At 50.1% G+C, this 21,198-nt stretch overlaps 8 protein-coding genes across 8 annotated transcripts; 5 read left to right on the top strand and 3 right to left on the bottom strand.

The window, feature by feature from the left end:
• Positions 1–241: 241 nt before the first annotated feature.
• MGYG_05485 (60S ribosomal protein L21) lies at positions 242–1,056 on the top strand (the record flags this gene model as incomplete). Its single annotated transcript, XM_003172855.1, has 4 exons — positions 242–277; positions 347–414; positions 485–532; positions 726–1,056. The coding sequence occupies 4 exons, from the start codon at positions 242–244 to the stop codon at positions 1,054–1,056; spliced, it is 483 nt and encodes a 160-aa protein (XP_003172903.1).
• A 554-nt stretch (positions 1,057–1,610) lies between these two features.
• MGYG_05484 (annexin ANXC4) lies at positions 1,611–4,644 on the bottom strand (the record flags this gene model as incomplete). Its single annotated transcript, XM_003172854.1, has 2 exons — positions 1,611–1,946; positions 2,008–4,644. The coding sequence occupies 2 exons, from the start codon at positions 4,642–4,644 to the stop codon at positions 1,611–1,613; spliced, it is 2,973 nt and encodes a 990-aa protein (XP_003172902.1).
• Positions 4,645–5,259: 615 nt separating this feature from the next.
• On the bottom strand, positions 5,260–9,151 carry MGYG_05483 (hypothetical protein; the record flags this gene model as incomplete). The annotated part of the gene is made up of 5 exons (XM_003172853.1): positions 5,260–5,353; positions 5,423–7,673; positions 7,748–7,881; positions 8,863–8,885; positions 8,993–9,151. 5 exons carry the CDS (start codon positions 9,149–9,151, stop codon positions 5,260–5,262), a joined length of 2,661 nt encoding a protein of 886 aa, XP_003172901.1.
• A 1,117-nt stretch (positions 9,152–10,268) lies between these two features.
• On the top strand, positions 10,269–11,967 carry MGYG_05482 (transmembrane protein 165; the record flags this gene model as incomplete). The annotated part of the gene is made up of 3 exons (XM_003172852.1): positions 10,269–10,859; positions 10,932–11,832; positions 11,900–11,967. 3 exons carry the CDS (start codon positions 10,269–10,271, stop codon positions 11,965–11,967), a joined length of 1,560 nt encoding a protein of 519 aa, XP_003172900.1.
• A 931-nt stretch (positions 11,968–12,898) lies between these two features.
• MGYG_05481 (hypothetical protein) lies at positions 12,899–15,010 on the top strand (the record flags this gene model as incomplete). Its single annotated transcript, XM_003172851.1, has 1 exon — positions 12,899–15,010. One exon carries the CDS (start codon positions 12,899–12,901, stop codon positions 15,008–15,010), a length of 2,112 nt encoding a protein of 703 aa, XP_003172899.1.
• Positions 15,011–15,282: 272 nt separating this feature from the next.
• MGYG_05480 (hypothetical protein) lies at positions 15,283–16,299 on the bottom strand (the record flags this gene model as incomplete). The annotated part of the gene is made up of 1 exon (XM_003172850.1): positions 15,283–16,299. One exon carries the CDS (start codon positions 16,297–16,299, stop codon positions 15,283–15,285), a length of 1,017 nt encoding a protein of 338 aa, XP_003172898.1.
• Positions 16,300–17,075: 776 nt separating this feature from the next.
• Positions 17,076–17,777, top strand: MGYG_05479 (hypothetical protein; the record flags this gene model as incomplete). Its single annotated transcript, XM_003172849.1, has 3 exons — positions 17,076–17,093; positions 17,143–17,178; positions 17,418–17,777. The coding sequence occupies 3 exons, from the start codon at positions 17,076–17,078 to the stop codon at positions 17,775–17,777; spliced, it is 414 nt and encodes a 137-aa protein (XP_003172897.1).
• Positions 17,778–18,800: 1,023 nt separating this feature from the next.
• Positions 18,801–21,147, top strand: MGYG_05478 (major facilitator superfamily transporter multidrug-resistance protein; the record flags this gene model as incomplete). Its single annotated transcript, XM_003172848.1, has 4 exons — positions 18,801–19,008; positions 19,078–19,780; positions 19,861–20,894; positions 20,960–21,147. 4 exons carry the CDS (start codon positions 18,801–18,803, stop codon positions 21,145–21,147), a joined length of 2,133 nt encoding a protein of 710 aa, XP_003172896.1.
• Positions 21,148–21,198: the final 51 nt, after the last annotated feature.

Raw genomic sequence — 21,198 nt, 5'->3', positions numbered from 1 at the left:
GACGAAGAAGGAACAAAAAGTTCGAGAGCTTTTTTGGTGTTTCTGTATGTCGCTGACATAAGCATAGTCGCTTCCCCCGTTTGGGCGAAAAGCTAGGGCTGCAGCCCTAGCCGCCCGAAAAGCGCACGCTAAGCGAAAAAGAAGTTTGCGACGTCGAAGATAATCTCGAGCAGCGCAGCAGCAACTTCACCAGGCTCGATAAACTCCCAGCAACGACAAAACCCTTCATTCAACCGTCAAGATGGGTCACTCAGCCGGTTTGAGGGCGGGCACTCGCGTACGTTTGACCCTGCTTTTGTTGCGACCCCATGGACGGTGCAGGCGGAGCTGACGATGTTATGAATAGTATGCCTTTTCTCGCGATTTCAAGAAGAAGGGTGTCATCCCGCTGTCCACCTACATGAAGATCTACCGGTACAGCCTTCGAATGATATATATACGGTTAATACTGGCCGAGTTGTCATGCTAATCTGATATGTTTTAGTGTTGGTGATATCGTTGATCTCAAAGTCAACGGTGCCGTTCAGAAGGGGTTAGTTGACCGTCAATTCCCTCCAAGTTGATCCATTCCATTCGTCCCAATTATACGATGCCCTGGCCCGACATCAAGAAGACAAGAGATGAGGAAGAAAAGAATAAAGCGACGGCAGGATGCTATGATCGGGAATTGGAAGCGGACCGTTCGATAATTGCAACTGGTTTACTAAAACGTTTGCGTTTTCTAGTATGCCACACAAGGACTTCCACGGAAAGACCGGCGTCGTATACAACGTCACCAAGTCCGCCGTTGGTGTCATAATCTACAAGCGCGTCGGCAACCGATACATCGAGAAGCGAGTAAACGTCCGCATCGAGCACATCAACCACTCCCGATCCCGAGAAGAGTTTCTCAACCGTGTCAAGGAGAACGCCATCAAGAAGCGCAAGTCCAAGGAGGAGGGTGTCCACGTCCATTTGAAGAGACAGCCCGTCGGACCTCGTGAGGCCAGAGTAGTGAGCCTGGAAGGAAACGCCCCAGAGACCCTTGCTCCTCTTCCATACGAGACGACTATTTAATTTAAGAAAGCAAAAAACGAAATTATTGAAAATACCACTACCACTTTTTCTCTCTGCTGCTTGCCTCAAAGTTCAAAAGCCTGGGTCCAGAGGGGGTTTCTCTTGTTCTATAGGTTTTTGTTTTTTCAAGGTTGTTCTACGGAGCATAAGAGAGGATAATATCATATCTTTCTCCCTTGTTGCTGTAACGGACGTACTGGAGCCATTACATCGGCCGTTGATTGGGAATAAGGCACTCATGATATACATAAGGCCCTGCGCCATATTAACGATTTGATCCCATATCCTCTGGATTACACTATGGTACCTATTGTTTCTCCCCTGGCGTAGGTGTATAAGTTCCATGTCAATTTATCATGTAGGCTTTTGTGAAGATAATCAAAATCTACATAGACCGTTGAGGCACTTGGTAATCATGAAATATATTCCTCTCAATAATTATAAAGATACTGGCTTCGTCAATCATCAGTCGCCTCTGTCCATGATTAGATGCCAAAGGAAAGCAAAATAAGTAACCCCAACAGAGCAAATACCATCATCAAGTAACCGGCCAGTCACGGCTCCTCGTTTTCTACATGAAAGCCCGAACTCTTAACCAACTCCACGCAGAAATCAGCCCATTCGGTCTTCTTTTCATGGGCCCCAGCGCCTCCAACCTCGATAATCTCTTCCTCGATATGGTCCTCTATGAACCGGCCGTATTTACGACGGTACTCGGACTTGACCTTCTCCAAGTGTCGTGGTTCCCAGTGCAATCGAACGAGACGAGAAATAAGAAGCTCGGCACGGTCACGTCCAGTGCCAGACTCTGTGATAGCCTGATGGATGAGTAGAGCGTCTCTCATGGGACGATTACGGACACCGTTCAGAACATGGCCTAATGTCTCTCCCTGAAAAGTAGAAGTATGGTTAGTATATGCCTGATAGATGAAGCATAGAGTTTATACATACCACCAAGTTTCGAGACTTCGAGAGCATCGCTCTAGTAAAGTTCTCTCGATAGGTCATTTCATATGCTTGCAACACTTCCCGCAGGTGCGCATTGCCTCTTACTATGATAATCTGTATCATAGCAGTCTCACCTCCGTCACGGGATGTTACCGCACGATGAAGGTCATACACGTCCTTACGGATCAGGTCGATATTCAACGGCGCGTTGTCAGGCTGTCTCCTCTCCTGCAAAGCAAGCAAAATAGCGGTACGGAACTTATCGGCCTTGAGTTCGGTCTGCATGCACAGCTCAAGGTTATCCTGGTACCTCTTGTCGCGGAAGCAAGCTTTGATCTCCTTTATTTCAGCATTGGGCCTCCCGATTAGTGACTCGATAAGGAGTTCATGTCGAGTACGGCTCGATTGATACCAGAAATTGGCCCATAGAGCTTCCGACTCCCATTGCCCCAAGGCGGTCGCGTAGCATACTTTACCTAAGTTGCCAGGGACTACCATCTTAATATGCTTGGCCAAGTTCACCCCTTTCCTAGTTAAGACTCTTAGATTCTTGTATGCACCACGAAGGTCCAGAATCTCATCGGATGTGAGGTATGGAAGGATCTTTATTAGTGTTTTAGCATTGATTTTTGAGTGGTTCAGAGCAGAATGGACCAGTTTAGCGTCATCCTTGGGATCATAAGTGTAAACCGGTTCTTTGGGTGCAATCTCTTTGATGACACTTGGGCCCAAGCTGGTGGACAGTCTCCTCCGGATTTGAAGTTCCAAACCAGGATCCTCTATCTGCTTCTTTTCTTTCTTGCTTTTCTTGCGGCCTAGAGCCCTGCTTTCTTTGCCGTTGAGAGGCTCCATATCAGACAAGGCATCATCCGCAAGGGATGTTGGCCATTGAATAGGCGATATACTTTGATATGTGCCCTTATAAGGCTCTAGAAGCGGACTAGCTGGTGGATTCATGCCATCTGGGAAACTGCCGGGTATCTTCATTTGGTTGTCAGGATATAAATTCAGGTTACTTGGCTTGCTGCTGACAGTTTGACGACGAGGTTTTATTTCCAGATATGAAGTTTGCTTCGGCTGGCTAACAGGTGCTGCAGCATACTGAACTTTGCTAGGGGTTGTATTAGCAGCAGCAGTAGCAGCAGGAATAGTAGTAGTTGGGGTAGCAGTGGTGGCACCAGTAGCGACGGCGGCAGGTGTAGGCATCTGAGTGGAATACCTGATCTGCGACGCAGGTACAGAATACTGGTAAACATCTGGCTTGCTGTATGTTTGCTTTGTGGGAATATGTCCAGTAGAGGTCGCGCGTTTATGGCCGCCGGGCGCCCCTGGCTTCGGTGCCAATGTCTGAGTGGCAGCTGGTGTTTGACCGTATTGTGGAGGTACATATCGCGAAGCAGGAATGCTAGGATACTGAGTAGTAGACGTTGCTGGGCTAGCGACAGTTGCTCCAGGTATCACACTCGGAATAGGGCGAGTATATGTTGAAGTCTGTGGACGAGGAGGCACTTCTGGCGCTGTCGCCACCTTCGCAGCGGAGGCTACCACTGGTTGCTTCTGCAGCTGGTAATACTGAGTAAGGTTGGCGTATATATTAGGCAGATCCGGATGATTATCGTTATTTTCACTGTGAGGTGTTGGGGCTGGGGCAGGTTGTTTCTCTGTCGGTGGGACATAGCCTTCACGTTCGCATTCGGGAATCTCGGCCCATGCATTGAGATCAATATCCGACGGCTTCTCCTCAGGGTGGAGGTCCTTGGAATCAGATGATGGGTAGAGCTGCGACTTCAGTTGTTCAAGTGTACTGCTTAGTCCGTATTGCTGAGTTTTTTGCAACATAGGCGGCATCTCATCGCGAGAAGAGGAGGCAGCAGTCACAGGAGCTTGATCTTGCTCAAATAAACTTCGATACTGGGGTGATTCCCTGGTTCGACTGCGGGAATGCCGTCGCCGATCCGTTGTATACTCCTTAGTATACTCGTAGCTGGAGTCCGAATCATACGTCGCCCTAGGGTCTGCGGGAAGCCTGCCACGAGATCTTGATCGTGACCGCAAAGGACGGTGGTGGGTTCTGGCAAGGGGGTAGTCGTAAGGATCACCGTACGCCAGGTGGTCATCCTCTGAGTCCGAAAAATATTCTGGCTCCTGTAGTCGGGATGGCTTTGTCGAAGGGTGAGCGACGACCGGCGGCTTGGGGGCCTGAGCAGTGTCAATATCCGAGTGTGAGTCGTACATGTAGCTTGACCGCTTGCTCTTGGATGGCCTCGAACTAGATGGATATCTAGGAGCCAGAGCATGCTCGTCAGAGAGGTAGTAGTGGTCGTTTGGCCGTTCCGTATAGTACTTTGAACTCTTCGATGGCCTATATCTTTCATCATCAGACGGCGAAACCTCACGATACTGCGTAGACATGCGCCGTGAGGTTGTCCGCCGAGATATTTCGTCTTCATACGAGTCGTAGTCGTAGTATTTCTTGGACTTCTTCTCCGCCTCCCTAGGGGGGGAAGTCCTGCGAACATGACTGTGGCTGCGACTATGACTTCGATCACGGCGTTCGTGCTCACGGCCGTGTCGCGATCTTGATCGCTCTCGGGACTTGGACCTCGATCGAAAGAACTGGTCAGGGATTCGAAGGGACATGGCTGCCGGATTTCATGGACGAGCCTCAGCCAGCCAGTTCCTCTCTTCTCCTTCTCAGAGCAAAGCAGTGTAACTTCTAGAGAACACAGGAGGGCTGAATACAGCTTAACAGCTTAATCAACCGCAAACAGCAGAAAAAGGTGCAGCTTCAAGAGTTGAAGGATTTCGAAGGATGCGAGCCGTCGATAACTAACGAGTTAAACTAGCAGCTCAAGCCTTGCAAAGCGGATTTCAGCCGCTTTGCGAGCGCAAGCAACGGTCGCTTGGCCCCCATATTTGCTTAACTTTGGTCCGCGCGACGCTGGCGCACATTGGCTGGTCACGCAGGAGGTGCCTGGTGATGACCGGGATGATAGGCCGCTCGTCGTATTCTGTATCCTTGCGATTGGCTGTTCAGGGATGTGGCTGCATGTCAATGTCCCGAGGTCTGCGAAGAAGAAGCGCATGCCAAAAATAGAAGAACGAATGTGTGCAATTAGTTATTATATATATAATATTTAAAACCAGAAAGGAAGAGAGAGACTGTCAAAAAGATATGTGCCTGGGTGCGCTTGTTAGATATCAAAGTCCGCCCCAGAAATCTGCCCAGCCTTATAAAGTGAGCGGCCAAAAGAGTTAGGCCTCCATTTTGCCCTCTTTGATGAGACGATCCCTCATCACTTTTCTGATAGGGACCCTAGCCATCGCCACGGTGAGCGGACGGCCGGCCCTGAACCAAGCGTAAGAATTAGCAAGGAGGCGGTTGATAACAGGTAACATGGAATGAATGGGAGCTCACATCAAATCGTCATAGTGCATCTGAGCACCTTTATCCTTGATCTGTACCTGGGTTCGTTTAAACAGTATGTTCTCAGCCATGCCGTCTCGCTTCTTGATCTCTGACCAAGAAGGCCCGCCGCACTCCTCGATATACTTCCTCAGGCATGCTTCTTCCTCTAGTGACCAGGCTCGCCGAGGCGCCCATTTAAACCCCGGCTGAGGTTCAACACTTACCCGCTCAAACCGTTGTTGTGGAGGAGCGGTGGCTGAAGGCGACCTGGTTCTAGTGGCTGCCTGGCTGTCACTCGTTCCAACCGTGCGAGAGACTGAAGCTGGGGTAGGCCGGGGAGGGGCTGGAATATTCAGAACACGGCGCTTCTTTATGGGGCGGTTGTCGATTTCAAACAAATCCTCATCCTCATCATCATCATCACCACCACCAGACTCGTTGCTGTCAGGATCCATAGCTTCGGCACCTCGCTTCTGCGGGCTCGGTCTAGTGGATGCATTGTCGCTAGGGCTCGGGGTAAAGCGAATGGGCGAAACCCGACGAGCATCCGCCTGTCGGTCTATAAACGCTGCACGCGCTTTGGATTTCTGTTTCGATTTTCGAACTTTGTTCCCCTCTTCAGAAAGCTGCCAAAGCTCCGCTAACGAAAGTGGCGGAAGCTCTTCTGGTCTGTTGCTCGATCTGGTTTTCTGTGGTGACTCTTGTATGCTGACGGCTGGTGTAAGCCGAGGCGGAGAATTTTGCGAGGGCGGAGGTGGTGAGCCACCGTCCAACAGTGAACCTTGAGCCGGGACTGGTCGTGATTCCGTTGTCTCTTCCCCGTCATGCAGTGTCTGGGCTTTATTTTCCGTGGTTGCAAGTATGTTTGAGCTAGAGTGTGCATTATCAGTGATCCCGATTGCAAGAACACGCCGAAGCGCACCTTTTCCTTGAAACCGGCGACGCGGCCGGCGTGTTGGACTTGTGGGAGCTTGCGGTTCTTCTGTTATCTCTTCGGTAGTGGCCTGGTTTGGGATTGAGGGAGCATCTTGCACTGGCCCGACTGCCAGGACTCGCTGAAGTGCACCTCTCCCTCTAAATCGGCGATGTGACCGATTAGTTGGACTTGAGACTGTAGCGGGATCTTCCTTATCAGCTTGCTTGGTCTCTACGACTCTCTCTGGCGTGGTGCTCTGCTCAACCGGAGGTTCAACTTCGCCTAGTGTAGAGTCTAAGATGGGCTCCAGCGGGTTTCCCGGCCCGAAACTAGAGCGTCTGTCCAATTCGGCTTGTAGAATCTTTATCGCATCTTCAACAGACATTTGTGAGCTAAGCAGCTGATCAATATCATTCACCCGCTTTCGAATCCAGTTTGCAATAGAAACAATGAATGCCGACCATGGGAACTTTGACTCCAAGCTTCCACCCTGTGCAAGAGTTTTTCGGATGAGGCTTATTCTCTCTTGGGCAGTTTCATGAAATTCTTCAGGCAACTGCTCATCCTCATCCTCTAGGCCATCCATTGCCCAACCTTTAAGTTCCGTATTAACGCTGCTGAGTGAAGGGTTATAGAACACGTCCGCTAGCAAATCTTCAGGCTCCGAAAATTCACTTGGGGAGCCAGACAGTAAACTTGAAATGAAACGTTGAGTACGCAGCTCAAGTCCCATCTGAAACGTTTCTCTTCTACAGTCATCCCCTGCAGAACTCCCCGCAGCTTCAAACGATCGTGAAGCCATAAAGGCAGCCGGGAAACTGTCGTCTGCTGCCGCTGTTGATGCGGTTAAACGTGGGTTAACAAGATCCAGCGCTAGTTGTGCCAAGTTGGCCTTTTGATACAATCCCTCAGACTGCCAGTCAAGCTTTTTTATAGAAGACAAAGCTGCGACCGATCGTTCAATAGGAATGAAGTTTGACTTGACTATGCATTTCTTTTGGGTCTCAAAGGTCACTTTAGCACGGTTGTACCTGACACTAAACTTGGCCGTCTGGAAGTGCTTTGCGACATTGGCATAAGAAATGCCTGGCGGTGCCAAAAGATCCAGGGCCTTGGTTGACGCATTAAGTAGGTCAGGGAGGGTATCAAGCAGGAGATGGGGGTCTGGCTCGTCGGTTTCATGGTCAGAGTCGTCAGTTTGGAGCATAGTAGTTCCTGAAATGTTGCCATGGTCTGTCTGTGATTCGGCAACATATGTTTGGCTCAGATAGGACTGATGGCCAGGAGAGAACTCGATACCGTGTCTTGGCCCGTTTGCACGATCCTCTGCGATGGGCGAGAGATCTATGCCACCGTTAGGTTGGCTCAGGCATAGCATGACTAAGAGCAATAAGGGCGAACGGAGCGTTGATACTCACCATTTCCCCTGGTAGAAACATCAGAGGTCCTGGGGGTCCTAGGGGCTGGCTTCTGGCTGCTGACATCGTCTCTCTTTGGTAGCAACGAAGGAACTTTGAAGCTCGCCGGCGCCGGAATCTCCCCAAGCTCTCCACTAAAGCTTTTAGTTAACCGCGAACTTGTTCCTTGCGCGCGTTTAGCGGACACAGAGTGACTTCTCGGCGGTTGACTTTGTCCGGTTGGGGTGACGCCCCTGACTTGAGCCATCATACCCCAGGCTTGAATTATCAGAAAAAGCCAGTAACTTGCGTAATCTGAGTATATACGTCGTGTAGTTATGTATTTATAGGAGTTGAGGCCTGGGTTGTCGATAAAATCACGTAAAGTCGAGTCGATGAGGTTGTTGTTGTGAGAAAAAATTGAGGTTGGGGTTGTTGTTGTGAAAAATTCGGGTTGGCGCGTCGTCTAAATAAACAACGATTGGCGCTAACCGTTTTAGGATGATAAAGTCACGTTTAATTCACGTGACTTAACTGAATGTAACCCGTAACCCTATCCCTAACCCAAACCCTAGGAAGCCCCTCTGTCGAGAGTATGAGTGAGGGGTATGAGGGGTATAGGGGAAAGTGCGGGGGAGTTCTAAAACCGATGATAATCAACTATAATGCGATTGTCAACTCTTCTGTTCAATGAAAGAGGCTACAATCATTAATATAAAACTCGTTTATCTTAAGTGCTAACTTCCTAGCTTTTCTGATCGCTGGAACGATTACTCCGTAGTGACTCGCTCCTTCATACCACGCAACGTCATCCCTCAATGAGTGAGGCTTGATTAATGTCAGGAGACTGAAAGTACAAGTGCCGAAATGATAACGCGGTTGGTAGTTATAGAATGCTTAGCTAAATGATGGATTATCGGAAAACTACCTAGAGTTATTACTGTATACGATGTTGATGGGCTGCTTCAATAGATACCTTTATTCAGAAGCAAACGCCACAAACATCAAGAACTGTGTTAGTTGGGTCCGGGATGCAGTCCAAGCGAAGCACTGGGCTGATGATTTTGAAATCGGCACGCTCATGGACCATGTTTTTGATGAACCTGATAAGTGGTATCAAGCTAAAGAAAACATACGGAGCGTATGCCATCGGGTATGCCTACCGGGCCATATGCCCGGAAAATGTGCTAGTTAGGAATGGAAAAATCGCCGCAACTGTGGGCTGGGGCTTCGGAGAATATTAATCAGATCCACTTAATAGCGTACTTCTACCATGAGAAGTTTTGCAAATGTCGTCCATAAGACGTGTTCGGGAGAGCTGAGACCGCTGTCTGGCGTGTCCTTGGGACTCTCCCCTGCGACAATCCGATTCCAGGCTCCGCCAAAAACCCGGACGGTGAGCGGAGAAATCAGCTGAAGGTTCATTGGAGCCTGTTTTACAGCAAAGTGGACCTGCAGGAGAGTTCAAACGATGGCGATGTCAGGGACACCCGTGGCCAAGGTTAAGCATCGAACTGTTTTTTGGTGTTGGTGATTGAGATGTGATTCGTTTCTTGACACACTTCTTGTACACTTACATAATACCAGCACAAGGGTTCTAAACGTTGTACTCGTACTCGTACGAAGTAGTCTAGTCAACTAGTCACCAGCCCAGTGCGTTTATCGATAACTAGTTAGAAAGCCCCTGGGATCCGCGGCACGGGAAAAGGGAGCTAGCCAACAGCCGCCAGCACCACTAACACGCCAACCGGTGGATCAAACGTGGCCAAGCACAACGCAAGCACGACGGAGGTCCTCTTGTCGTCTCATCGCCTGGCTCTTGAAACCTGCCCCCTAAACTCAACATCCCACAGGCCGTTCCCTTTTACTCGCCTCTTGAACGACCTGACAGCTCCGACAGACAGCCAAAAGATAACATAAAATGAGATAAACCCCTGATCCCTGTCGTCTTGCTGGCCCTCTCCTCCGTGGAAAAAGGCACAAAAGCCGTCCGTGTCCAAGGAAAAAAAGGGGCTGTTTTGCTCTCTTGATAAGTTTTTGATATCGCAAAAAATAGAAACGCGCCGCCAAGAGTCGCCGGTGGTCGAGGCCTGGCCCAGAGCACGTGAGCTGGACCGGCCGCGCCCCCTTTGAGAAGTTCGACGTCCTCGACTTTCTTCGACTTCAACAACCTCGTTCCTCCATCTTCCATCTTCTGCCTCATCTTTCGTCTCTGCGACGTCGAGATATGCCGTGCTAGACCCTGATTACGCTCATTTGCATTCGTTTTTCTTCTTTCCGCTCTGGTTTTCTTAGTACTGTTGGCAGGCTGCGTTTTGCGGAAGGCTCGTCGCAATTGGCATCACTACTGTCGTTGCGGCCTCAATATCACGACCATTTCTGCCCTGACTACACGATCTGCACCAAGACTTACTCTTCTTTTGGCGATCTGGAATTGCTTGAATACCGCAGGCTGATCTCCCGAGGACCTTAGAACCCAGCTTATCTCGCATTAACGATATAATCCATAATAATTAACTCCCAAGGTCCACGGCAGCCCAACATGCGTGTTCAGCCTTTCGTCTCATCCGCCCTTCTCCTCCTCTCTATCTCTACCGCTATAGCCGGCCCGGCGTCGAACCCAGATGCAAAGAAGAAGCTACCGTCTAAAGGGACTCGGGAGTCGGATTCTGTCAAACCCATTACGGACACCGTTGCCACAGATGATGACCCGTCGACCTGGGGCCCCTTTGACGGAAAGGATGGTAAGCCTCATGCCGGTCCTTTTGTAGAGACAATTGCGGAGCGAGGACGTAAGAAGTCGTCCCAGAAGGGTGGCTCAAAGACGGAGGACGAGGAGGACGATACCTTCTCTGAAGACACCGAACACATAGCCCCTGATGGGACCAAGATTCCTCACTCGAATGATGGAGTAATGGACGACAAGAACCGTTCAGGGCCCAAGGAGGGAACCACAGGCACGGAAGGCGGAGTGTCAGCGAAATCCAAGGGCAAAGATACCAGTATCGACAGGAAACCGGATCCTCCCAAGGAGGCACCTCCACTGCCTCACAGTGAGCAGACGAAGATTCCTGGACAGGATGATCAGACCGAGGATGATGAGGACGAGAAGAAGGGTTCAAAGGTGCTAGAGGTAGGTTAAGTTCTCAATTATGTTTTCCCATTCCATCTCTCGCGGTGTTCTAACGTATAATATCCTTTGCAGAAGCCGGACGATCTCCCAGATTCTCCTCACTCAATCTCCTCAGGGAAGTCGGACAAATCCCCCGGACCTGATCTCTCCACGAAACCAGGTTCATCTCAACCGCCGGACACCAAGATACCGCCCAAGAAGTCTAGCAACGAAATCATCCACCCCTCCGACTCATTCTTCCTCTCCCTCACCATGATCGTTTTCTCTGAGATCGGTGACAAGACCTTCCTGGTCGCCGCACTTATGGCTATGCGCCATCCTCGCATGCTCGTCTTTTCTGCTGCATTTAGCGCACTTGCTATCATGACCGTCCTTTCCGCTATTCTTGGCCACGCTGTTCCTACCATACTGCCTGCACACTTTACCAGCGCTCTTGCATCGATTCTTTTCTTCGTTTTTGGTTTCAAAATGATCCTCGAAGCACGCAACATGTCCCCAGACGAGAATGTCAGCCAGGAGATGAAAGAGGTTGAGATGGAGCTCGAGGAGAAGGAACATGAGCAGCTTCGAATGGGCCGCGGACGCTCTGCCATCAGTGCTTATGCTCTCGAGTCCGGACATGGGGGACTTCCGCGAAAGAGCCGTTCTTCAAACCACATGCTTCCCTCTCCCCAGAGTCTCTCCTCATCCTCCTCGAGGGACAATTCCCCATCCCGCGCTAACACCCTTGCAAACGCCATGGCCGGTGTTAGCAACCTGTTTTCTTTCCTCCTGAGCCCCGCTTGGGTGCAAACGTTTGTCATGACTTTCCTTGGAGAATGGGGAGATCGAAGCCAGATAGCTACCATTGCAATGGCTGCCGGTGCTGATTACTGGTGGGTTACCTGCGGTGCCGTAATTGGACATGGCTTGTGTACTGCCGGTGCAGTCATCGGTGGACGAGCCATTGCCGGTAGAGTCAGCATCCGAGTTGGTATGGACAGCCCGCTTCTATTCATTTTTATGTATATGCCTATTCGGCCGCTAACGTCTTCTCATAGTCACCTTTGGCGGTGCCATTTGCTTCGTCATCTTTGGCCTTCTCTACCTCTTCGAATCCATCTACTAAACCCGGCCGCCTGCTGTCTCAGAGCAAACACATAACCTTCGCACTTATGAATTATTACCTTGCCTTTATTCCATTCTATCTTACCCGTTCCATATCTAGTATCTCCCCTTCCTCACGAACTGATCATATGCTTTAGGAATCCCCTTATATTTTCCATTTCTTTCTCCGTCTACATCCTATATCTTAATGGCGTACCTTCTATGCTTATTGCCCCTTTCCTTTACACTTCTCATAGCTCTTGTTTTGAACAGTTTTCTCCATGGCTGGCTCTTCTGTATTCTTACTGTTGTTTGCTTACCTTTTTTTTTTTTGGCTATCAGCATGAATTTTCCTCAACTCTCCTACTTTACAACACTATGCCTCCCTATAGCTCATCCAATATCAATCCGCTATAGGTCAGCCCGGCTATACCAGCGCTTTCTCTTACATTCTACGTGATATATCCTATGTTTACCCTTTTTTTCAATTTTTGGTGTATCAATTGTTTTCCGGTATTTTTCTTTGCTGATGTTCCCAAAGGCTAGGTTACCAAAAAAAATTAGATGGATATGGGTCTTGTGTTCCGTTTCCTTTTTCAGTCACTATGAAACCGCAGGTTGGACATCTTTGCCCTTATATGCTGATCAAATAAGATACTATTAATCCATATAGTTGCTATTGTCAAGTTGAAGTGAATTGTCTGCCTCTCATTTGTCGGTATTTTTGAGCAAACAAAAATATCAGCATGCTGATATTGGTTTCCCCCCCGTCCAAGCAATTTCTCACTTTGGCACCCGACGGAAGATGCCGTTTGTTTCATTTCTACTGATTTCCTCCTACTAGTGTCTTGCTAACAAGCAGGAGCTAGGGAGTTATCTACTGCCCAACTCCATTTCACCGAGATATCAAGTCAACCAATTCCCCTTCATCCGTTATCACCAACACAACCACCATGGCACAGCTTGAAGTCCCCAAGCAGCGCTCTTCTAGAAGTCCCAAGAAGAAGACAGAATACAGCAAAGAGTTTCCCTCTTTCTCGTCTTCTTTCTCATCTTCGGGATCCTCCTCCTCCCTCGATATTCCTATAATTTTCAGCGTGTTTTACGGCAGACCTCAGCGGGTCTCAACTTCTCAGTCAACGTCCTCCCATCCACTTAAACACGTCTCATTTGAAAGCAAAGTCAACTCTGCGTTCATCGAACACGCTCGAAAAAAGACTGAAGAACCGCGAGGTCGAATATGGGAGCGTCGCAAGCATCGGCGGGACTGTGATTCAGTTCAGTTCAAGGAGATAGCTTCCTTAGCAAGCACGCACCATGATCAGATATTGGAGCTGTGGGGTAGCAAACATTGTGCTATCTGCGAGAATCGGCCTGCAACAGCTGTACTTTATTTGCCTATTTGCTGCACGTATGATGGGTATTATACTCTTGCAGATGGAGATAGGCTGTTTGGGCTGATGCTGTCGATTGCAAAGCTCGTAGCGGAGCTCGATTCGGATGTCAAAGTGCGTTCAGCCATCGGAAGCAACGTTCATATGCCATACATCAACGGTCTCGCTGTGCCGGTTTGCTCAGCTGAGGACAACTGTCGAAAGGAGGCCAACTTGGAGGTAGCAAAGTTCCTAAGAGCTTTTGGATTCGATGATGCTCCGGTTACTGAAGAATCAAAGGCCGACGATAATGACTACGATAGCGAGGAAAGAACCAAGGATGAGCAGGCCCGACCATTCAGGCCACTCCTGAAGCGTCGATCGACTTGCAGCTCCAAATTTGCCACGGACATGGCGATGTTTCGGGATGCGATCGAGGCAGATGAGTGGGAAGACGACGATGTCAGTGATAGCGGTGATGAGGCTGCTCCAAGCGAACCTCCTGTCCCTAGTATCCCCGGCCACAGCCCAACGCGAATGTACATGCGCGAGCGAATCCCGTTACGATATACAGTGTTATGCGGCCAACCCATACTAGACCCGAGTCAAGGTACGACAGCGACTGAGATCGATGCCGGCCGCTTAACCTGCCTTGTCTTTACTTCTCGATGGGAAGCGGGGCTTCTAGAATCAGTTGCAAATGCTAGCCATGATCCGGAGCCGTACCAGATGATAGCGTCATTTCATGAACGATTTATCATGGCAGCCGCCGAATTCCGGTGTTGCATTTGTCCCAATTTTGTGCTAGCTACGACGTTGGTTCATTGCCCGATCTCATTTAGGCGAGATGCCGAAAATTCACCTGGTAATCACCCTCATCGACAGTCCATGATTAGGCTACTACAGTATACGAAAGGGAAGTGGAACTACCCCGAAACAAAGGCAGCGTTAGGATATGATGGAGTCTGGCATATCGATGACTTTGTTGTGCCTATATGCCACGGTGGCTCTGTATGTGAAGAAACGGCAAGGATTGCGGTCACACAGTTCATCGACGGGACACTCGCGACGGGTGCAAGCCGGTGCTACCCTGGTTTGTCACCGGATACAGACCTACTCGGCGCATACTGGGTTGAGAATGGAGGCAAAATACCAAAACTGGTAGTTCAAAGGATAGGACTGGGCCTGTTTACTGATGTTCAGAGTCAGGGGGGCCCTGGAGCAGAAGCAATTCTAAAAAACAACCAGGCTATTGAGGCTATTAGGCGCTCTGTTATGGCCAAGCAAGAGAGCCTTAATGCACCCGAAGGATCTGGGTTGTACGTTTCTAACCACGATACTGATATGGGTAGTGAGGCCAGCCCCCGTCTTCCCGAAACATTGAACGTAGAAATTATCCAGGACAGGGGCAAAACTTACACGTATTCTCTCGAAGACGAGGATGCTATGTGTTTTGCAGAGGCAGAGGAAGGGGGTATACCGACGTGGGGCGGTTATCCTCTGAGCGAGGAGTCAACTAAGCTGGTGGACGCAGGGCTACATGAGTTGGCGTTGATGAAGCCTATGATTACGATGGAGGTTCTTAAGACGTTGGAGACTACGAAGGAGTTTATCAAGGGGCGATACTCTTTACGAGAAGGCGAAGGGGAAGTTAAGGACGATATTGAGAGCGCGGATCAAGGAGAGACTTAATATGAATTTTTTATCGTGTACCATGCCTCTCAAATTTAGGCAAATGACCCATACACTATCCGCCCCTTACATGACCATGCAACAGATTAAACAGACTTTTTTTTTTCCTTTTCCCTTTTCCCCTGCACCTTTTGGGTATCCAACCAAGTACCATGCTATCACCCAGAAGTAATAGCAAGTCAAAACAAATCGCAAACACCGGCCCATGCCATTTCATACACGAAAATGTAAAGTGATACAAATAACCACTGTGTCCATGATTGAAGGAAGTATTAATAGTAATTATAACATTTTTCAGGGAAATGTTTTCCGAAGATACCAACGAGATCCTGCTTGTTGAAGGTTGTTTCTGGAAGATCAAGGTCGATGATAGGTGGCCTGTCGAATACGTCGATGACTGGAGAAACGACGGGAGAAGACGGAGTATTGGTACTCGAAGTATTGGTATCCGAATCCAGTGGAGTAGAGCTGAGACAAGCAAAGGTACTTGCATCTGAACTTGGTGGAGAAACCACGGGCGAGGAAGGGGTATTAACATCGTCATCTGGCGGAGGAATCACTAGGAACTGAGGGGTATTGGTATCTGAATCTAGCGGAAGAATCACAGGAGTAGGAGGAGGAGGAGGAGGGGGAGGGGGGGTATTGACATCCGCATCTGCTGGAGAAATCACGGGCGTGGGAGGAGTCCTGATATCTGAGTTTGCTGGAGCAGAGCTGCGAGAGGGAGGCGGAGTTGGAGGCGGAGTAGGAGGAAGGCCGGCCGAAGGAGAAAAGATAGGAACATTCGAAGTGGCTGATGTTGTACCAACGGAAGATGTAGTAACAACCGAAGTAGACGGGCCAAGGGTATTCACGATAGACAGGCGCGATGGGGTTCGCGGAGTAGTACGCAAACGGCTGTTAGAGCCTGGAAATGTTGCAAAAGATGGCCCTGGATCGGGACGGTCACAGACTTCGTCGACGACCTTGGATATAGCTCGCTGGGCGGCCGGGCGACATGTCTCAGGAGTGTCCCATACTTTGGCCATCTCGAGCGGGTTTGTATTACCAACTGGAGGGATGGGCGCTCTGTAGTAGGAGAGGGATTCGGGCTCTTCTTCAGGGGCCGGAGTGAGATTGTTTGGAGTAGGATCGTGAGCGACTTCCTTGCACTTTCCTTTTTTGTCTTTTCCCTTGAAGAGGCGTTTGGCAAGCTTGCGGAATGGTGTCTTTAAGGAGAAGTTGATGCCCTCAAGCGCTTCTGTATCGAAGATCTCGTCGACGTCCCGGGCGTGCATTTGGGTTGTCATTTTGGTATATATGTTGTTGATATGACTTTTGGGAGCCTGAGGAATTAATCTATCGTATGAATGAGCTAGGAGCCCTGGTATTCTTGGTATATGGTGATAAGTGCCGAAATATGTCTAAGATGTAACAGATGCAATGTGGTACGATTTCTAGATGTTGGTATATCTCTAGAGATGGGAGGTTTTTTTAGGTGATATCGATCATCCTTGCAAGCGAACGAGAGGTATATGGGATATTAGGAGAACAGGTTGAAATTCGCAGGAGGAAAGGACTTTATCCCTTCTCTTAGGGCAGCGTCAACCCATGGGGCATCATAACGAGCCACCATGATAGGGTGAACCAGAGCCGGTGGTCGACTAGCCTCCGTAAAGAGAGTCGATGACATATTCGAGTGCACATTTTGTGAAGACCATGGGCCAGAACCATGGTAAAGTATCAACGTAAAATATGCAATGAGGCTCAAGTTTGGAAGCTCTCGCTATGCATATGGCATAATATGGCATAATGCCCTGCATCTGCAGGTCCAACTGCTGCATGGCAGCGTCCGGATTGCCCGGAAATGGACGAGCGTGTAATAAAAAATCCAACACGTGCAAGGAGGACCATATCGAGTTCTACCAGCTACTTCTTGTGTTTCGTCAGCGACATGAAGTCGTGGACGTCATATTGGGGTATAAGTTTTCCAGCCAGGAACGAACCATAGACTTCACGCATCGAAACCTTGGTACAAATCGCACATCATCGAGTATGAACGAAAATGTTTAAACATGATGTAGCGATGGCTACAACTCTGTTGGTGAGATTAAGCTGGACGAATAACTAGCTAAACAGATGTGAAAACTCAGGGGAAGGAGGAGGAGAGGGAGGAGGATAACTACCGAGTCTGAACCTCCCCGCGGCTTTGTGCAGGCTAAGATGTATGATATCATACGAAGACTCCTGCTTCACCGTGCGCAGCACTAGCATCAGACCTGAAACCGCCATCTTGTTGATTTGTGTATCTCTGTTATCGAGAAATTTCCGGTTACGTATTCCTTTTGGCAGGTGTAAGTATATTATTCTCCTAAATTGAGACAAGCGGCCTCCTGGTAAACTGGCTCAAAGCACACAACCCGTCCAGCTGAGCCGGTGGAGGTGTGCATCCCCCACAAAACAATACTTCTCCGTCCACGCCCAGCAGTCCGACCACTCCACACTCGGAGAGCCAAATAATCAGACAACGAGACAGCGTTATCGTGAGTCTCGTAAAGCCGGGTTGATCGCAGCAGCCGCCACCAAACCTCGCGGTCCCGGTGGCCGCCACGAACGCGGATCGATCCCAAGGGCACCCGCCGGCACTGCTTCATCTCCAACACGACCAACTCTAACCTGCGAATGGCAGATGGAAGGAACAAAAAGTAAGGGTAAGCTTGTCGATCGAAGCAACAGCCTTTCGCTCCTTAAACGACGTGCTTCCCATGCGTTCTCTGGGGGTCCCTAACGCCCTTGGCGAGCACATAAAAAGGGCAGTTAAGGCTGCTCGAGCACTGCACGGTGACGTTATCCCATCATCGGACCATTCGCCATTGGGCAACGAGCAGCTCGTGGAGGGAGAACATCTGGGTCTCCCATGTACAGCGGCCGTCTCCTGAGTCGTCTCCTTCGTCTTTCGTCTCTTTTTCCTGTCTCTTCGGAGCGGAGCCTGGGGGGCAGAAGGAGGACAGAGATAAGCAGGGCAGATGAGAGACACCCGCGGTGGCCACCAGCATCCACGCGTGCGTCCTTATATGCGCCAAGGGGCAGGGAGGGGGCCGTCCGATACGTCAACTCTCGATTCACCGACCACGAGCAGCGCCAGCCACCGGCATGGAGCTGGAGCAGCAGTCGTAGTCGCAATTTCGAAGCTGTGCTGTTCGCTATTTTAGGTCGTTTGAGGTTGAAAGTTGAGGTTGAGGTTGAAGAAGAAGCAAAAGCGACTTCCGAGGTACTTCCGCTTTGGGCAAAGGCTGGCGGGCGCGCGAAGTACTGACTAAGTCGCGCGGTCACATGGTCTGCAGCGGCCGAAAAGGGAAAAGAGAGAAAAAGGCGACGGGACAGAAGAAGACGAGACGCCGTCGGCCGCTGGCTATATAAAGGATGGCGACGTCTGCTTGCTCCCCGGACGCTGTCTTCGTCTTCCTCTGTGCCGCAGGTAGCCCACGGATAGCTACAGCCAGGCCATAGAGTGCGCTGGGAGGTCCGTCTAGCGGTTGTTTTTGCCCCTTGCCTCCTCTGCTCCCCTTCCTACAGCTCGTACGACGAGCTTCGACCGCACCGGACGAGACTTGATAGACCGGATTCCTGGACTCCTACAGCATATTACAGCATTCCACAGCATACAACATCATATACAACGGCTGGTTGACGGTATACACAGTGCAGACACGAAGAGCTGGTCCTCTCGTACATATAGATCGCCCACGGAAGCAACAGCTCCAGCTGATAAAGAGACAATAGACAGAGACGGATAGAAAGACATCTCTAGATGGCGGACGAGGTGCAAGCAGGGGCTTCTCCCGCTCAATCGGACGTCAGCAAGGAAGTCGAGGAGGCTCCAAAGCCTGCAGGTGTCAAATGGACAAGGTATATCGGCCTAAAGGGCAAGGATTCCCAGGCCCTGGAGGAGCGATGGGCTCACCGGGAGAAGTGGTCCATGGGCATTCTCAGCGATAAACAGACCGACGAGGTGCCGGGTACGTCTTTTTTCTTCTCTCGTCCCTTTTCTGCTTGTCGAAGATGACAAGGTCTGACATGTTAGCTAGGAACCATCCTGCTGCTCGCCGCAAAGCGAAATGAGCCTCTCGGCCTTAGAAATACGCCTGCTCGGACGTCTGCTACATCACTTCCCTCACCATACCCTCCATCCAGAGGCTCCTCGCGCGGCCCTGCACCGGTCCAGAAGCGAACCGCAGATGGAGCCATAGTCCTAGATCCTCAGCCGGAGGAATCTATGAACGATCCTCTTAACTGGCCGATGTGGCGGCGAGACCTGGCCATGCTCTGTCTGGGCTTCTACTGCATGCTCGGAGGCGGTATGACGCCCATCCTGGCAGCTGCATTCAATGAAGTCGCGGCGGAGTACCACATCACCTTCCACGAGGTCGCCCTAACCACCGGACTCTACATGCTGGGTCTCGGCCTCGGCTCCGTCGTCATGTCGCCCACTGCCATCTTATATGGTAAGCGGCCGGTTTACATTGCCGGTGCTACCATGTTTATCATCTCTGCAGTCTGGTGTGCTCTTTCTCCTTCCTATGTCAGTCTTGTCATTGCTCGCATTTTCCAAGGTTTAGCCGTTAGTCCGGTCGAGTGTCTTCCATCGGCCACAATTGCAGAGATCTACTTCTTGCATGAACGTGCATACCGAGTTGGAATATATACTTTGCTGCTTTTGGGCGGAAAGAACTTGATTCCCCTTGTCAGTGCCGCCATCACAAACAGCTTAGGATGGCGTTGGATTTTCTGGTATGTCCGCTTTTTTTTTTTTTTTTTTTTGGCACACCATTCCCTGCTTTTGATCATAGATTCCTAACCAACGTGTATAGGATGGTTGCCATCACCACTGGATTTAGTGCAATCCTAGTATTCTTATTCGTTCCAGAGACCTTCTGGGACAGAACTCCACGTCCTCGTGCAAAGCGACCCCATGTGCGAAGGAGCATGTCTGATCTTGTCCATACCATTCGAGGCAGGTCCTCGCAGCCTGTCACTCCTGGTGCAGTGACTCCCAGCGCAGTGACCCCAGGAATAGAGGAACCAGACAGGCAGTTGGGTGCCGTTACACCCCGAAAGCATAAAAATGCTCATGTTGGTTTCGCTGGGGATGAGAAGGCAGAGATTGAGAAGGATCACTCCAAGGCAGAGGATGAACAAGACACCGCCCAGCCTGACATTCCTACCATAGTAATCGACCCTGAGGCCCAGCGGTCCATCCCAGCTTCCAGAGACCAGGCAGATCCGACCACCCAGCTATCTCAACAGCAGATATACACCAGCAACCTCCGTGCCAGACCACCAGTCAGCTTCATCCAGACACTAAAACCATGGAATGGCCGAATTACCAAAGACAGCTGGTTCCGCGTCATGCTCCGCCCATTCATCCTTTTCGCCTACCCTGCCGTCCTCTGGTCCTCCATGGTCTACGCCCTCTCAGTTGGATGGCTCATCGTCCTTTCAGAGTCGGTGGCAGAGATCTACGCCAAACGCGACACCTACAATTTCACCCCCTTGCAGGTCGGGTTGGTATACATTTCCCCCTTTGTCGCCGGTATTCTCGGCACCATCGTGGCTGGAAGAGTCTCAGACATCATTGTTCGATTCATGTCCCGTCGAAACGGAGGCGTTTACGAACCTGAGTTCCGTCTCGTAATGGGCCTCCCTAGCACTTTGGCAACTACCATTGGCCTAATGGGCTTTGGATGGAGCGCCCAGGAGAAGGATAACTGGATTGTGCCCACCGTCTTCTTCGGTATCTTGTCCTTTGGCTGTACTCTCGGAAGCACCACATCAATCACATACTGCGTTGATAGTTACCGTCAATATGCCGGTGAGGCTCTGGTGACGCTTAACTTCAGCAAGAGTAAGTCAAGTCAATCTCCTTCACATCACTTACTTCTCCTAAATCTAACTAACGACCAACCATAGACGTTCTCCATGGATTTGTTTTCTCTCTCTTTTTCGTCCAGTGGCTTCAGGCAGACGGAGCAAAGGATGTTTTTGTTGCATTGGGCGGCATTCATCTTGCATTGATGCTTTTCACAATCCCCCTATATATCTACGGCAAACGGGCCCGCATGTGGACCGTTAGAAAGCAAATGATGGAGAAGTTTTAGACTCCATTTCGTCCATTTATTTATTTATGTTTTCAAGCGTTTGTTGTGCTT

This window comes from Nannizzia gypsea, genomic scaffold, assembly GCF_000150975.2.
Source record: "Nannizzia gypsea CBS 118893 supercont1.4 genomic scaffold, whole genome shotgun sequence".
Classification (NCBI taxonomy): Eukaryota; Fungi; Ascomycota; class Eurotiomycetes; order Onygenales; family Arthrodermataceae; genus Nannizzia; species Nannizzia gypsea.
This window is presented reverse-complemented; position numbering and strand designations above follow the sequence as displayed.